General features: G+C 46.7%; 1 protein-coding gene across 1 annotated transcript in view; it reads left to right on the top strand.

The window, feature by feature from the left end:
* Positions 1-17,025, top strand: part of LOC123366017 (otoferlin-like) — a 177,162-nt gene that overhangs the window by 43,028 nt on the left and 117,109 nt on the right. Inside the window, exon 3 of the mRNA XM_045009095.1 lies at positions 16,454-16,542. Within this exon, the coding sequence (XP_044865030.1) occupies positions 16,454-16,542 (89 nt within the window). The remainder of the gene's footprint in view (positions 1-16,453; positions 16,543-17,025) is intronic.

Here is a 17,025-nt window from a genome sequence, read left to right as displayed (position 1 = left end):
CGCTGAGCCCTCTGGCTTAGAATCCTGGGCTCTCTTTCACACTGTGATGTTGTGACAAGCTGCAAACCTCTCCAGGTACTGCACACACACAGCCATCCACGGGCAGGAGCCCAGACACCTGGGTTCTATTCCCAGCTATGCCACTGACCTGCTCTGAGACCTTGTCCAAGCATGTCTCAGTTGCCTATTGGTAAAATGGGGTCATGACATTTACTGTCAGGTGTAAAACTCTTGAATTTGTACCAGTGAGATCTGGATAAAGCTAGATACAGGGCGGGTTAGTGGGCTGGTTGCCCTCAGTTCCTTCTTGTGGGGCCCACTGTGCTGCTTGGATTTTCTTTTATTCTACTCTGAATCACCGTCTATTCTTGCTCTGCTTATTGGCTGGTCCCTTTTTTTGCTCCACTGCAATTGATCGGCCGTGGTTTCGCTCCACTCTAATTGGCCAGCCTTTCTTCTATTTCCACCGCTGATTGGCTTGTTGAAGGATGATGCCAAAAGTATTTTCCGCCCTAGCGTAAGCGCTAGCATGACTAGGATCGCTGTGATGTGGGCCAGATCTGAACCACCTGACCCTGCAGGCCAGAGGGTTTTGTATCCTGTATCCCCACCTGTGATCCTTTAACCCATCCAGTCCCCTCTGCTCTTTCCTTGGCAAAGCTACGGAAGCAATTTGTCAGCTACTCGGTAAAAATCCTCTCTGGCTGCCAGGCACCACGGAGCAGTCTAGATACAGTCAGAAGTACGGCGTGTTGAGCCTGGCAGTAAAGACACATCGGCTCACCAGGTGACAGTGAAGCATGATCTAGCAAAGGAGATGTTTTATTAAACTGTGCTAATGGAAAAGTTCTGTCCTGGGGGACAGATTGTCACTGATGTGAATCTATTGCAATTAAAATATAATTTCCTACTAGATCATAAAAGCATGGAACTGTTTTGATTGCTAGATTTCATTATTTTATTAAATATGTCTTATTTGTATAGTGCCAGAGGTGGGGATGGTTCGTTACAGACTTCAGAGGGCAATGTGCCTGCTCCAAAGAGAGCTAGTACAGACAGAGAGAATGGACTTGTTTCCACTCGCCAGCTAAATCGGCGCCACTGCAATCGATGCGGCAGCATCGATTTAGCGCATCTGGTGAAGACACACTATGTCGACAGGTGCACGCTCTCTCGTCAACGGAATTAATCCACCTCCACGAGAAGTGGGAGCTATGTCGGCAGGAGAGCGTCTCCCACTCACGTAGCGTGGTGTAGACGCCGGGTTAAGTCAGCGTAAGTTACGTCGCCCAGGGGAGTGGTTTTTTCACACACACCCCAGAGCAACATAAGGGGTAGTGTGGACCTGGCCAATGCAATAGGTAAAGCCATGGGCACATAGGAACTGCCTGACTAGATCAGAGCTGCAGACCACCTAGTCCAGTACCCTGTCTCCTGGCCAGCACAAGGTTTAATCTCCCTTCCAAATGTTTTGTTATCATTAATGGTAACAACTCTGGATATTCTTGTTAGCCACATCAACCTCCAATCACTCTTTGAATCTTGCTAAGTTCTTGGCCTCAACAACTTTCGGTGGCAGTGAGTTCCACCATCTAAATATCAACTTTTGAAGTGTATTTCTCTGTGCAGTCTCTTTTTCCTGACTTATGTCCATGGTGGTACAACAGGAATGTTTCCTCAAAAACTTTGATGCTCATCTCCATAGAAGGGACATTGCTGGTGAGGTATCTTACAGAATTTTTAAAAATAATTGTCGCTTTCTGATTATAACCACCTCTTGGAAGCTCGGAAAATGGAATGTTTCTTTATCATGTGGACAAGCAAACTGGTTTTTATTGTCATGAGGGCTGGGCTTTGTATGCTGGTATATTAGTGTTGGGTTGCTCAGGGCTGAATGATTTTGGAAGGAAAAAACCTTCCACGTTGCAACTTTTGTTTTGAACAGAAGAAATGAAGCGAATGACACTTCCTTTGAAAATTGGTCTAAGGGGCTTACACGGATCCAACTCTGGGCCTTGGGACCTCGGCAGTGTCCGTTTGCATCCGCATGCGTTACAGTCTGTGGCTTCTAGCCCTCTGACTAACTCTTACATCCTCGCTGGAGCAGGTTCTCCTGCTTGTACAGAATAGGCATGAGTTGCAGCAGCCTCTCAGCCTGATTCCTAATGATCTGCTTCTCCGTAGTGTGATTTTCTCTGCATTGATGTCTTAATGCGAGCAGCCGCTCATTCGGCTTTGCTAAGGACAGACAAGTGCTCTTTCCTCCTGGCTTCTGCCTTCTGGAATATTTCATGTCTAACAATACCACTGTGATCGCTAGGTCCTTCGCCTGCAGCCATTTTCACGCCAGGTTGTGATCTTCTCCGGATAGGGCCTGTTCAAAATTTGGATGGGACGGAGACCTTTAGGAAAACACATCCTTGCTTCTGATTCAATAGGGGGTACTCTTCCTGCTGAGTCAATACCAAATCAAAGCCCCAGACGAGTGATAGGGGGCACTGGGCTTCTGCCTTTTTTCACATGAGACTTAAAACCAAGGTCCTGGCCAATGCTGATAATTTTTGCAAGGTTGGGGCATTATTTCTTACATCCTGCTGAAATCCCAATTCTCTTCCTCCCTAAATCCCTTTCTGCCATACCATTCTTTGCTTCTTCCTCTAAACTGTCCTATCATGTTGCTGTGAGTTGTTAAACAGCTGCTGAGTTCTTCCCCAGAAGCGGTCGCATTTGAAAGGCGGGGTTAGTGATCTCAGTAAATGTTTTCTGATCCCTTTAGGATCTTTGGATGAAAAGCATGACATAAATGCCAGCCAGTATTGTCCTAGGCTCCTTCGCTTCAGAGTCACTGCACGACAGTGCACATTGCTGGTGGCTCTTAGCCCTTTAAGAGGCATATCGGGCAGTGGATAGAATGCAGGTTTAAGAACTATTGAATTCTAATTCCAGCTGTGCCACTGAGTTGCGATGCCAATGTAGGCAAAACTGCATGCCTCAGTTTACCCAATGGATTTAAAGGCCAAATGCTATTTTCCTACCCTCCAGGCATTTTGCGAGGCTGAATTGACCAAGGATGCAGTTCTCCCAGGGCTAAGAATGATCTAATGGTAACCCACAGCTCAGCCAATGTGAGCCCCACACACTTGCCCTGGTGCCTCACTTCCTGCAGACTCAGCAGCTGTGTGAAGAAAATCAAACCCTTTTTGCAAAGAGAAGCGGCTCTGAGTGCAGCCCAAGTCCCTTGGGGCCGTGCAACTGAACTAGCAAGGAGGAGAGGAACATGAATTTGCAATGAGATTATGCAAGACACTTCAGAGCCCAAGGCACTTGCTTTCAGCACATTCAAAGCTACTGGCTTTTAGTAGGGAAATGCGAATGTATCTGATCTACACAGACACGTTCTTATGGCTGTTTCCCTTCTTCCTTCTGAATGTTTGTTATGTTCACTCAGAGCATTTTTTCCCTGTAAGCTCCTTAGAGCAGGGTCTGTATTTTCCTCTGTTTGCCACACTGGGGCCCCAATCCTGACTGCAGCCCCTTGGTGTGAATGCAATGCACATACTAATAAAATGAACTGGCCACTTTAGAAACACCCTCAGTTTTGCTCTTGCCTGTAGGAAGAGGAGCTTCCTTTGGAGAAGCTGAAAACGCAGCTGCGGTTTCCATATTGAGGCCTGCTTTGGCTTGTTTTAAGGGCAGGAATCAAAGAAACAGACATTTGCCATTTACAAGTGGATCTACCCTGGCTGCTTGTAGTTTCAGGACCAAGGACAGCTATTTAAGAAGCAATAATGAGTCCTGCGGCACCTTAAAGACTAACAGACATATTGGAGCATGAGCTTTCGTGGATGAATACCCACTTCGTCAGACGCATGTAATGGAAATTTCCAGAGGCAGGTATAAATATGCAGGCCAGAATCAGTCTGGAGATAACAAGGTAGTTCAATCAGGGAGGGTGAGGCCCTCTTCTAGCAGCTGAGGTGTGAACACCAAGGGAGGAGAAACTGCTTTTGTAGTTAGCTAGCCAGTCACTATTTCAGAGTATCTCAACAGATGTGACAAGGACACCATCACATTCTGATATTACACAGCTAAAGTTCTGACAGTAGAGCGCTCTTCAATCTGGCAGACAAAAGCAGATCTGAATCCAATGGCTGGAAGCTGAAACCAAACAAATTCAAAGAAGAAAGAAGCCACACATTTTTTAACATTGAGAGTAATTAACTACTGGAACAATTCACCTAGGGATTTGCTAGATTCTCCATCTCTTGAAGTCTTTCAATCAAGTTTGGATGTCTCGTTCTAAAGGATATACGCTAGCTCAACCATAAGATATGGGCTTGATTCAGAAACCACTGGGTGAAATCCTCAGGCCTGGGTTCTACATGGTCAGACTGCCTGGTCATAATGGTCCAGTCTGGCTCTAAAAAAATCGCTGACTTTAAACCATAATTCTCTGAAATGTTTCCCCTGCTGTTGTTGTGACGACTGTAACTGAAAGAGAGGAGAATGAATGTTGCTCTGGTTTGTTCGGTTTCTTTACTTTGTGCATTTGATGACACGGTATAAATCATCAGCTGCATTTATTATGATCATGGTAGCACTCACCGTGTGCTAGGCACATTCCAGACGGGGCATTTCCAGCTCCAAAGAGCACCTTGTCAGAAGACAGACAGACACGTAAACAGCGCTCAGGGGAAGGGGAACAAACGAATAGGGAATTGTTTACAGGTTGACCCAATTCACTGTAGCCAGCATGGGAGATGTGATCCTTTAAGTAGAACTTAAATGTGGACAGGGTGGGGGCCCTACAGATGAGTTCAGAGTGGACTAACCATGCATAGAGAGGCCATGCAGAAGAAAGCATGACAGCAGCAGTGGGAGATGCTGGCGAATGGGCAGGTGACGGTTGCAAAGTTGGCAGAGCACAGGTGACAAGATCAAGCAGGGAGGGGCACAGCATTGAAGGTGACGACAAGGAGTTTAAATTTGATGGGATTCCTAGACTCAGAGTCCGGAAGGAACCATTGTGATCATCTAGTCTGAGCTCCTGTGTAACACAGGCCAGAGAACTTCCCCCAAATAATTCCCAGACCGGAGCTTTTAGAAAAACCCTCAGTCTTGATTTAAAAATTGTCTGTGATGAAAAATCCACCATGACCCCGGGTAAACTGTTCCAATAGTTAATTACCCTCACTCTTAAAATTCCTGTCTGAATTTGTTTAGCTTCAACTTCCAGCCATTGGGTCATGTCACACTTTCCTCTAGTAGACTGAAGAGCCCATTATTAAATCTTTGTTCCCCTTATAGACTGTGATCAAGTCACCCCTTAACTTCCTCTCTGCTAAGCTACATAGATTAAGTTCTTTGAGTCTCTCACCACAAGGCAGCTTTTCTAATCTTGTGATCGCTCTTGTGGCTCTTCTCTGGTCCGTCTCCAATTTATCAACATCCTGCTTGAATTGTGGGCACCAGAACTGGACACTGGTCCAGCCGCAGTCGCACCAGTGCCAAAAACAGAGATAAAATAACTTCTTTTCTCCTACCTGAGCTTCCCCTATTTATACGTCCCAGGATCACATTCACTTTTTTGGCCACAGCATCATACTGGGAACTTGTATTCAGCTGATTATCCACCATGACCCCCAAATCTTTGTCAGAGTCACTGCTTCCCAGGGTAGAGTCCCCCAGCCTGGAAGTACAGGCTACATTCTTTGTTACAAGATGAATACATTTCCATTTAGCCATATTCAAATGCATCGTTTGCTTGCTCAGTTTACCAAGCGATCCAGATTGCTCTAGATCAGTGACCTGTTCTCGTCATTATTTGCCACTCCCTAATTTTTGTGTCAGCTGAAAACTTTATCAGTGAAGATTTTGTTTTCTTCAAGGTCATTGATAAAAAGGTTAAATAGCGTAGAGCCAAGAACCAATCCCTGTGGGTCCCAACGGGAAACACATCAGCTTCATGATGATTTGCCATTTACAGTTACATTTTGAGACCTATCAGTTAGCCAGTTTTTAATCCATTTAATGTGTGTCATGTTCATTCTGTATCATTCTAGTTTGTTAATCAAAATGTCATGTGGTATCAAGTCAAGTACCTGTCAGCAATCTTAATATATTATGTCAGCCCTATGACCTTTATCAACCAAAGTTGTAATCTCATAAAAAATCAAGTTAGTTTGACAGGATCTGTTTTTCATAAACCCATGTCAATTTGAATTAATTACATTAGCTTTCTTTAGTTCTTATTAATCAAGTCTCATGTTAGCTGCTCCATTATCTTGCCTGGGATTGATGTCGGGGTCAAACACCTGGTTCATCCCATTTACCCTTTTTAAAAAGTGGCACAACATTAGCTTTTTTCTAGTCTCCTGGAACTTCCCCAGTGCTCCAAGACTTATTGAAATCAACATTAACAGTCCAGCAAGCTCCTCAGCCAGCTCTCTTAAAACTCTTGGAATCAAGTTATCTGGACCTGCTGATTTAAAAACCTCCAACTTTAATAACTGCTGTTTGGCATCCTCCAGAAATATTAGTGGAATGTAAAGAATGTTATCACCATATGACTGTATCACCAACAGACTGTATCATCTGTTTTTTCCCCAAATACAGAAGTATTTATTGAACACTTCTGCCTTTTCTGCATTATTATTGATAATTCTACCGTCTCCATCTAGTACCATCTAGGACCAGTACCATTGTCAGGATTCTTTTTGTTCCTAGTATATTTTAAAAAACTATTTCTTATTGTCCTTAACTCTGTTGGCCATAGATTTCGCCTTGTGTCCCTTTGCATCCCTTATCAAATATCTACAATTCCTAACTTCTGATTTATATTAATTACTACTAACTTCCCTTTTCTTCCTTTTGTTATATATTACTTTTAAATATTTTTATATCTGCCTTTACTTCCCCTCTAAACCAAGCCAGTTTTTTAACCAGCACACCCTTCTTCCTCAATTGTGGGATTGTGACTTTTTGGACATCTAAGAAGGTGTTCTTAGATGAGTCCCAATTATTAATACTCTTCTGATTCAATTCTGCCTCTCAGTTGATTTGGCTCATAATTGTTTTCAGCTTTGTGAAATTAAAGCAGCAAGTGTATATATTACTGGCCTGGACTTTATTCCGCTTACACATTATAAATTTGATCAAGTCATGACCACTTGTACCTAAGTTACCATTAATTTTTAGTTCTGTAATCAGGTCCTCTCTATCTGTTAAAAGAAAGCCTAATAAACAATTCCCCGTGTTGGCTACAACATTTTTTGAGTAAGGAAATTGTCATCTGAAGTGTTCAGAAATTCCAAGGATGCTTTCATACTGGCAGCAAGAGACCTCCAGCATGTGGCTTCCAAACTGAAGTCCCCCACGATCACGCAGCTTTTTTGCCTACCATTTAAAATAGGTGTCTAAAGGGCTGGTCATCTTGTTCCCTCATTTGCTTTGGTGGTCTGTAACAGACACCAGTGAATATCCCATCTTGTGCTTTATCTGTTAGGACATTGATCCTTAAGCAGTCAAGATCATTTTTGTGACTCGGAAACAGGTAACTCTATTTTTGACATAAAGCGCCCCTCCCCCTCCCTTTTTGTCCACCGGCTCCTTCCTGAATAGGTTATAACCATTGATTGTGACATTCCAATCTTGCGACTCATCCCACCAGGTTTCAGGAATACCAGTTAGATCAAACGTACGCTCAGTGATGAGCGATTCTGTAACTCGTGGGGACCCGACAGAGGGACTCCAGCAGAGGAGTAACGCTGTGACATTGATGGGTAAGGAAGGTCGCTGAAACAGCCACACTTGATGTGGACTGGAGCAGAGGCCATGTGTGTCTGGGAGGCGAGGGAGGACAGGATGGAAAGCATCACCTGTGTGCGTCAGTTACAGTCTGACGTGGAGCCCATGGACATCTCCCCTTGATTTCTGTGAGCTTCGGCTCACGCCTAGGTCACTGAGTTTCCTGTGAGGTTTGTGTGGGTCTTTTGCACAGCACCTGAGTGAGGACAGCAAAGCACTTCTCAAACTAGGAACATGCAAGCACAACCTCCCAAAAGCTGGCAGGGGCAGAGGAAGGACCTGAGACCATTTTTAACTCTTTCTTTCAATTGTTTCGATTTCAAGCTGACACAGTCTCTGCAAGGCCGAGTTCAGCACCAAAGCAAGGCAGCTAAATCCAGAGCCGAAACAAAACAAAGGGACAGGGTGTCGGTTTCCGTGTCATGGATGTTTGACAGGTGTATCTCTTTGCCTGTGCGCCACACAACACTTTAGATGATTCAACATTAAATCTTAAAAGTAGAAACGTCCTTCTCACCGTTGGTTCTATTTCTTTACCTTTGATGGGGGGAGACAGTGAGAGATGGGCTTGTCAATTTCTCTTTACGAGGTAGAGAAATTGAGGTACAAAGAGGATAAATGATTTGCCGCTGGTAACTCACTGGCAGGTCCCCAGATTCCTGTTCTAACCACCAGATCACGCTGCCTACCCCGTTTCATGTAAATTCCTCTAGTCATTAAAGAGCAGCTGGCTGTGGCGATCCTGCTGCGTTTGGGGGTTCTGCTTCACATCCCCAGCTTTTCCAGGCCGTCCAGGAACTGTGAGCATGCAGCAGAGCTGGGCCGACTCCAGGCACCAGCGCAGGAAGCAGGTGCTTGGGGCAGCCAATGGAAAGGGATGGCACATCTGGGTCTTCGGCGGCGGCGGGTCCCTCGGTCCGTCTCGGAGGGAAGGACCGGCCGCCCAATAGCCACCAAAGAACAAAGCGGCGCGGTAGAGCTGCCACCGATCGCGGCTTTATCTTTTTTTTTTTTCTTCGCCTCTTGGGGCAGCAAAAAAGCTGGAGCCGGCCCTGCAGCAGAGATCCAAGTCCATCCAGGGACTGCCATAAAATCCAACACAGGCTGTAGAATCCCAGCCTTCTACCTAGGTACTCGAATGGCTCTCCACAGCCTGGTATGTGAACACACAGATGAGCTTCCTGGATGAAGCTGCCTGCATCTTCTCTTCCCATTTTGCTGAAGTCTGTAGTGCGGTTTACAGATCGTTTTTTTACTTGAAAACAATTCCTGGAGGAGATGAATGACTCAAGAAAATGGCAGTGGAAAATGAGAAAAGTCACCAGTTAAAATAAGATCTAATCTGCATTTTCATTTATCTGCATTTTCATTTAGTCTCTCGTCAGCCAATTAAAGTAAATGCTTTGACTTGCTCTCTTGTATGGCTGAGACAGCATCTGAACTTTTCCATCTCTTTCTTGGTGCAGAAATAGAGAAGGAAACCTCTGTAGCACACATGTCTTAGCCTCCTCGTAGAGTCTGCCGGGGGCTATTACCCTGCTTCGTTGACAATAAACCTGGCTGGGCGCCTTCGCACCTTAACAGATCTTGAGGTCATTGGGTGGTTTGCTTGCGGTCTGCTGTGCCAGCTGTCTGTGCAGAGCTGGGGCAGCACACAGGGAGAACACACACACGCAGCTGAACATCTGATCATACCAGTCTTGTGTAGCCTCGTAGCATAGCTGTTAAGCAGCTGCCACGTTGAACCCCAGAGGTGGTAGCCTAGCTCTGGCTGGTGCGGTGATCCCTATGCACATAGTTTGGCAAGTGCTTTGCACAGCTGATCAGGAAGGCGGTTACATACCTAGTGGAGCTGGTCAAAACATGGAAAAACTTTCAGTGACATTTTTTGTTACAAAGTGCCCATTCTTCCATGGAAATTTGAAATTTCAGCAAAACATGTCATCAGTTTCCACATGCAGAAGATTCTGATTTGTTCTAATACATAGCCAGGGTCACTTTACATTCTTACAACTGAAATATATCTTTCTCCTGTAGAACCATATACTATAATAACCCTATTTACATTGCCCTTTCCTGATGAAATTTACAGCTGCCTCCAGTGTGGACACACGTATTGTAACACGTCATGGCATGGACGGTGTCTGCTTAGCAAAAGCCGGATGGTGGTACAATACCTCTCATTCTAGTGCCGCAATGCCGAGATAAGCACCGCTGTCGCCAGCTCCTGGAGTTTGCTGCTTGTCACAGGTGGGAGAGGAGGTGGTGTGCGTGTATAGCTTCTAATTGCCAGCCCACTGAGAGGCTGAAGAGACCAGCTGTAGCCATCTCCTGTAGCTCAGCTGCCTATAGGGCTGTGGTTTTGGAGCTCTGGGACCAGAGTTCTCTGTCTGTGTGTGTTTTACATCACTTGTCTCTTTCTGAAGCACGAAGACTCATTGCAGGCATAAGCAGACTAGGGAAGTGTGGCCTAGATGGGCTCCCATAGGGTCAGTCCTGGGTCTGTGACTAGTCAATATTTTCATTAATGACTCGGATAATGGAGTGGAGCATCTGCTTATACAATCTGTGGATGACACCAAGCGGGGAGGGGTTGCAAACACTTCAGAAGGCAGGATTAGAATTCAAAACGACCCTGACAAATTGGAGAATTGGTATGAACTCGACAGGATGAAATTCAGTAAAGCCAAGCGCAAAGTTCTTCACTTAAGAAGGGGGAAAATAATCAGCTGCACAGCTACCAAATGGGGAACAAGTGGCTAGGTGGTTGGACTGCTGGAAAGGATCTGGGGGTTACAGTGGATCACAAACCGCAGTGTGATGCAGTTGTGAAAAGGGGCATTGTATCCCCTATGGACTGTGTGGGTCTGACGGTCACAACAGTGCCCTACAGGCAGGGCCGGCTCCAGACCCCAGCGCGCCAAGCGCGCGCTTGGGGCGGCGTCCCGCGGGAGGGCGGCAGGCGGCTCCGGTGGACCTCCCACAGGCATGCCTACGGGAGGTCCACCGGAGCCGCGGGACCAGTGGACCCTCCGCAGGCACGTCTGCAGGAGGTCCACGGGAGCCAGGGGACCGGCGACCACAAGAGCACCCCCTGCGGCGTGCCGCCCTGCTTGGGGCAGCGCAAATCCTAGAGCTGCCCCTGCCTACAGGAAGATGGGCATGCACCTTCCCAGCCCATTTGTCACTCCCATGGGGATGTTCCTGCTGCTTCTCCTCCCAAGGAAGCCAAGCCTGCCTCTGCCCACCGGCTGCCACGCTGTTGGAAAGGAATGGCTCATAAGAGAACCCGGTCCAAAATTCTCATCAAAACTGTTTTTCAGTGGAAAGTTGGGGGTTCAGCTGAATGCAAAAATTCAGGGAAAGCACCTGCTTTCCAAGGGAAATTGTCATTGTTTTCAATAATCCAACACCCCAAAATTGGTCAATTTCAGCCAATTCCCCCTTCTCCCCAATTGATCATCAGCCACAAGGTTTCAGTATTCAGATTTCAACTCCAGATGTAGACAAACTGACTTCTTGTTGGTTAACACTGCAATTCTCAGGGGGGAATTCCAGTCACCTCTATTTGTGACATTTTCACCACGCTCTCGGAAATCCGACACATCCCAAAACCCCTCCATCGGCGATCCTTCCCCACAGTGGTGGGCTCAGCCCAAGCATGCTTGAACCTGGGGCACCCCAGAATCCAGAGCTTGGGTACATCTGTAGTTTCCCTCATGAGACACAGGGGAAGCTGCAAGCTGTGAGTAGCTAAACTCGGTCCCTCGCCTGTGTGGCTCAGCTGGAAGAGCTCCGCTTTGGCTGTAAGTGCATTCTGGCTAGTCTGTGCTTTCAGCTTTTTGCCATGTCTCAGAACCGCTTGTTTCTGGTAGAGACTTAGTGCAAATAAGGAGCCGCTAATGTCTGTGTTGTGGTTTGTTCTCTTCCTCAGGCAGGGGTGAGCCAGTGGCATGGTCTAGCATTTGCCAAGGGGACGGAGAGTGGTGCAGATGGCCAAGTTAAGGCTTCATTAGAGTGGCAAGGAAGCCCAGAGCAGCAGGGAGGGTGGAGAGGAGTCAAACAGAACCCAGCCGGCCCGGCCCCAGAGTGCAGGCTGGTCATGGAAGGAAGGTTCTTTCTCTCAGCGTGAGAAACCCTGGGAGGTTCTGGGCCTGGAAAAGCAGCAAATGGTCAGGCTCTGTAAAAGTAACAGTGAACCCTGGCATTTGCATGGAGCCTTTCCTAGGGAAGACGTTGGCAAATGATTCCTACACAGAGGAATCGTTTCATTCACCTCTGAAATGCAGCTGTCTCTGGGGTGGAATGCAGCAGCAATGTCCTGCTGCAGTGCAGAACAGGAAGGGAAGTCCCATATCCAGCTGACACTGCAGGTAGGGAGTGGGACAGCAGAACTCAAACTGGGTTTTGGCAATAGGACACTACCAGGTTCCTGTGGAAAACATTGTGGGGACACCAGTGACCATGAATCTGCACTTTAACTCCCATCGGAAAGGGAGCAGCACAGCGCCTCCTAGGGCTGTGAGAGGGAATTGGTTCTGTTCTGGCCACCTACTGAATTACCATTTTTTACCGCCCTGTTTGGTTTGCCTTGGAGGTCTGCTTCCCAGTCACGGCACAGGCCCGAGCTGCGAAAAGATGACAGGTTCGCAGGCCAAGGTTGCATGATTTTAGCATAATGGAACATATGGTGAGTAATGGGAGCTTGGGATTGCTAGTCACGTACCTGGTTCCAGCTAATTACAGACTGGCCAAGTCTCATCCTAACCTTCTCTTGGATAAACTAAACAGATTGAGCTTCTCTGAGCCTCTCACTATAACTCATAATTTCCAGACTTCACACCATTCTTGTAGCTCTTTCTGAACCTTTCCGGTTTTTCAGCATCACCAGAACAGGACGCAGTCTCCAGTATCAGTCTCACTAACACTGTATACAGAGATAATAACATCTCTTTACTCCTATTTGATATTTATACACCCAAGGCTCTCGTGTGCTCCCTTACCTACAGCACAGCACTGGAAGTTCATGTTCAGTTGAAACAACGAGGAATCCGGTGGCACCTTAAAGACTAACAGATTTATTTGGGCATAAGCTTTTGTGGGTAAAAACCCCACTTCTTCAGATGCATGGAGTGAAAATTACAGATACAGGCATAGATATACTGGCACCTGAAGAGAAGGGAGTTACCTTACAAGTGGAGAGCCAGTGTTGACAAGGCCAATTCAGTCAGGGTGGATGTGGTCCACTCCCAACAATTGAGGAGGAGGTGTCAATACCAAGAAAGGGAAAATTGCTTTTGTAGTGAGCCAGCCACTCCCAGTCCCTATTCAAGCCCAGATTAGTGGTATTAAGTTTGCAAATGAATTGCAGCTCTGCAGTTTCTCTTTGAAGTGTTTTTGTTGAAGGGTGGCTACTTTTAAATCTGTTATTGAGTGTCCAGGGAGATTGAAGTGTTCTCCTCCCGGCTTTTATATGTTATCATTCCTGATGTCTGATTTGTGTCCATTTATTCTTTTCCATAAAGACTGTCCAATTTGGCCAATGTACATGGCAGAGGGACATTGCTGACACACCATGGCATATATCACATTAGTAGATGTGCAGGTGAATGAGCCCCGATGGTGTCGCTAGAGTAGATATGGGGACAGAGTAGGCAATGGGGTTTGTTACAGGGATTGGTTCCTGGGTTAGTGTTTCTGTGGTGTGGTATGCAGTTGCTGGTGAGTATTTGCTTCAGGTTGGGGGGCTGTCTGTAAGCGAGGACTGGCCTGTCTCCCAAGGTCTGTGAGAGTGAGGGATCGTTTTCCAGGATGGGTTGTAGATCGTTGATGATGCGCTGGAGAGGTTTTAGCTGGGGGCTGTACGTGATGGCTAGTGGTGTTCTGTTATTTTCCTTGTTGGGCCTGTCCTGTAGTAGGTGACTTCTAAGTACCCATCTCGCTCTGTCAATATGTTTCCTCACTTTCCCAGGTGGCTACTGTAGATTTAAGAATGCTTGATAAAGATCTTGTAGGTGTTTGTCTCTGTCTGAGGGACTGGAGCAAATGTGGTTGTATCTAAGGGCTTGGCTGTAGACAATGCATCGCGTGGTGTGGTCTGGATGGAAGCTGGAGGCATGTAGGTAAGTATAGTGGTCAGTAGGTTTCCAGTATAGTGTGGTGTTTATGTGACCATCATTTATTTGCACCGTAGTGTCCAGGAAGTGGATCTCTTGTGTGGACTGGTTCAGGCTGAGGTTGATGGTGGGGTGGAAATTGTTGAAATCCAGGTGGAATTCTTCAAGGGCCTCCTTCCCGTGGGTCCATATGAAGTTTCAAAGCTGTATTCAGTCAATGTTCGGTTGTAAACTTTTGAAAGAACAACCGTACCATTTTGTTCAGAGTTATGAACATTTCAGAGTTACGAACAACCTCCACTCCCGAGCCGTTCATAATGCTGAGGTTCTATTGTAATACAAAGCAGCTGGAGCAGGGCCAACGATCTAGTGACTCTCGTGTCTGTGTGTGTCTATAAAATATTCAGGCCCATAGGGGTATCATTTCCAAATTCAGCCAAGCACTTTATGATGGGGATACGTTCCCAGGCAGTGAAAAAGCATTACCTAGAAATACAAATCCTGTACAAATTAAATGTTCTTTCACTTCACCAGTTCCTCTCACTTAGTGGGAATCAGAACTCAATTTGTTCCTTTCCTCCATGCTGCAATAACAGGTCTGCAGGAAAGTTTACATAAATTGCTGTGTGTATTCGTGTTAGTGTTAGTTAGGGGAAATAGACCCATCAGGCCATTTCTGCTTTGGCTGTGTCTCCCGGAGCTTCCAAACATTGGGTGATGTCTTGATAACCCCCCACCCCCGCCTTTCAGCCCTTTGCACATAATTATTGTTGTGTTCCTCCAATAAAGCCGGAGATCTGCGGGGATGTTTCAGCAGCTGGGGATCTTGCCTTCGCACTCAGCATTATTCTGACTTGCTCGCTGGGGCTGCCTTCCTGTAATGAATTGTTTGCAGTTTGGTAATAAGGTTTCCTCTGCTCCCAGTGGGCATAAAAGGATTATGTCTTGGACAATTGGATAACGCTGTTAACTTCCTTGTGTGAACTGTCCCAGCAGGCTGAGTGCTTGGCTTGCAAAAAACAATAAAAGTAGAATTTGTTTGCTAGAAGCTGGGAATGGGCGACAGGGGATGGATCACTTGATGATTCCCTGTTCTGTTCATTCCTTCTGAAGCACCTGGTATTGGCCACTGTCAGAAGACAGGACACTGGGCTAGATGGACCTTTGGTCTGACCCAGTGTGGCCGTTTTTATGTTCTTATGCTAGCCCGAGCACCGACAATGAAACCTTATCAGCGCTAGGCCTGTGTTTTCAGTGCAGCTCCTGTTGAAAGAGCCCCTCATTCGCGTCCTCACGGGGACTGCAAGTGGATACCCCTTTCGGCCTGTCTGTCTTGGGTCACTCTCCTCCATTAAACTTGCTTGGAAATGCAGCAACATCATATAGGAGAAAATAAAGCCATCTCCTTTGACAACCTAGGGGCTGACGCAGCGGGCATGTGGCCCAGTGGGCAGGATGCTGGCCTGGTGTCCTGGAGATCTTGGTTCAGTGCCTTGCTTTGCTATTTACTTGCCATGTGACTTTGGCTGTAAGAACAGAGGAGCTGCTATGGTGGGTCAGACCCAAGGTCCATCTGACCTAGTGTCCTGGCTTCTGAGAATGGCCAGTAGCACAGCTTCAGGGGGAGTATATAGAACAGGATGGATCCACCTCTGCCCTCCCCTCCCAGCATCTGGCAGTCAGTAGTGTTGGGTGATCTCAAGCAGGGGGTTGCATCCCTGCCCATCCTGGCTAGTAGGCATCAATGAACCTCTGCTCCGTGAATGTATCTAATTCTTTATTGAACCTAGTTATATTTTTGGCCTTCACAACATCCCCTGGCAAGGAGTTCCACAGGTTGACCGTGTGTTGTGTGAAGAAATACTTCCTTTTGTTTGTTGTAAATCTCCCACCTATTAATTTCATTGGGTGACTCCTGGTTTTGGTCCGGTAGGAAACAGCACATAACACTTCTCTACTAACTTTCTCCACACCACTCATGATTTTATAGACAATTACAATATCACCCCTTAGTCGTCTCTTTTCTAAGCTGAACAGCCCTGATCTTTTCAGTCTCTCTTCTTATAGAAGCTGTTCCATACCCTTGATCATCAATGTTGCCCTTCTCTGAAGCTATTCCAGTTCCCCAATATCCTTTTGGAGATGGGGTGACCACATCTGCACGCAGTATTCAAGCTGTGGGGGTACCATGGATTTATATAGTGGCAATGTGATATTTTCTGTCTTACTGTCTATCCCTTTCCTAATGGTTCCCAACATTTCCAAATGATTTCCGCCTCTGTCTCCACTCACCCTTTGTCTGCCCTTAGCTATTCAGAGCAGGGACTTTCTATGTACTGTGCCAGGCACTGATCTCAGCTGCAGCCTTTGGGAGCGACTGTAACACGGATAATATAATGAAGGAAGTTTTGCTGATTTCCACCAGCTGAGGATCTGATTCCTATGGGTGCAAAAAACCCACCAACGTAACCTCTCCCCTGGAACAAACCCCAGGAGAACCCTAACTTTCTCCTTCCATTGTTTTCCCGCAGACCTTCCGGTGGCCGATCGCCAGCAATATTGACGGCAACGAGATGCTGGAGATCCAGGTGTTCAACTACAGCAAAGTCTTCACCAACAGGTGAGAGCGAGTTCTTCTCTTCCCCACCACCGGTGGTGGGGCCAGTCCCATGCCGTGTGGAATAGGCCACCCCCCTGCTAGCTGGTGTCATGATTCTGTCTAGAGAGAGAGAGAGGTTAATAGACCTTCCAAGGAGACTAGCAAGCCAAGTCCACCGGAATCTTTACTACCTGAATTAGAACCAAGCCGAGTCCATGGCCTGGAAATCAGCTAAAATTTGCAATCATTATACCCACTACTGGGGGAGGGGAAAGACAGATCTGCAGTCCTACAGTCCTCATACTGCTTATACTGACAGGCAGTTAATAACCGGACAAAACAGGGGTGTTTTACAAAGGTGGGTCTCTACATGCGTTGGAATGAACCCCACAGAACGGCTGTAAAATCCCCTTTTGACCCACCCACTCCCCTGAAGTGGGACTTGCGTGTTGCCATTCCCATGCGCATGGGAGGAAGTCACTCTCGCTCAGCCTCTGCCCAGCT

The sequence above is a fragment of the Mauremys mutica genome, chromosome 3, assembly GCF_020497125.1.
Source record: "Mauremys mutica isolate MM-2020 ecotype Southern chromosome 3, ASM2049712v1, whole genome shotgun sequence".
NCBI lineage: Eukaryota > Metazoa > Chordata > Testudines > Geoemydidae > Mauremys > Mauremys mutica.
The sequence above is the reverse complement of the archived record's forward strand: the minus strand, read 5'-3'. Positions and strand labels throughout refer to the sequence as shown.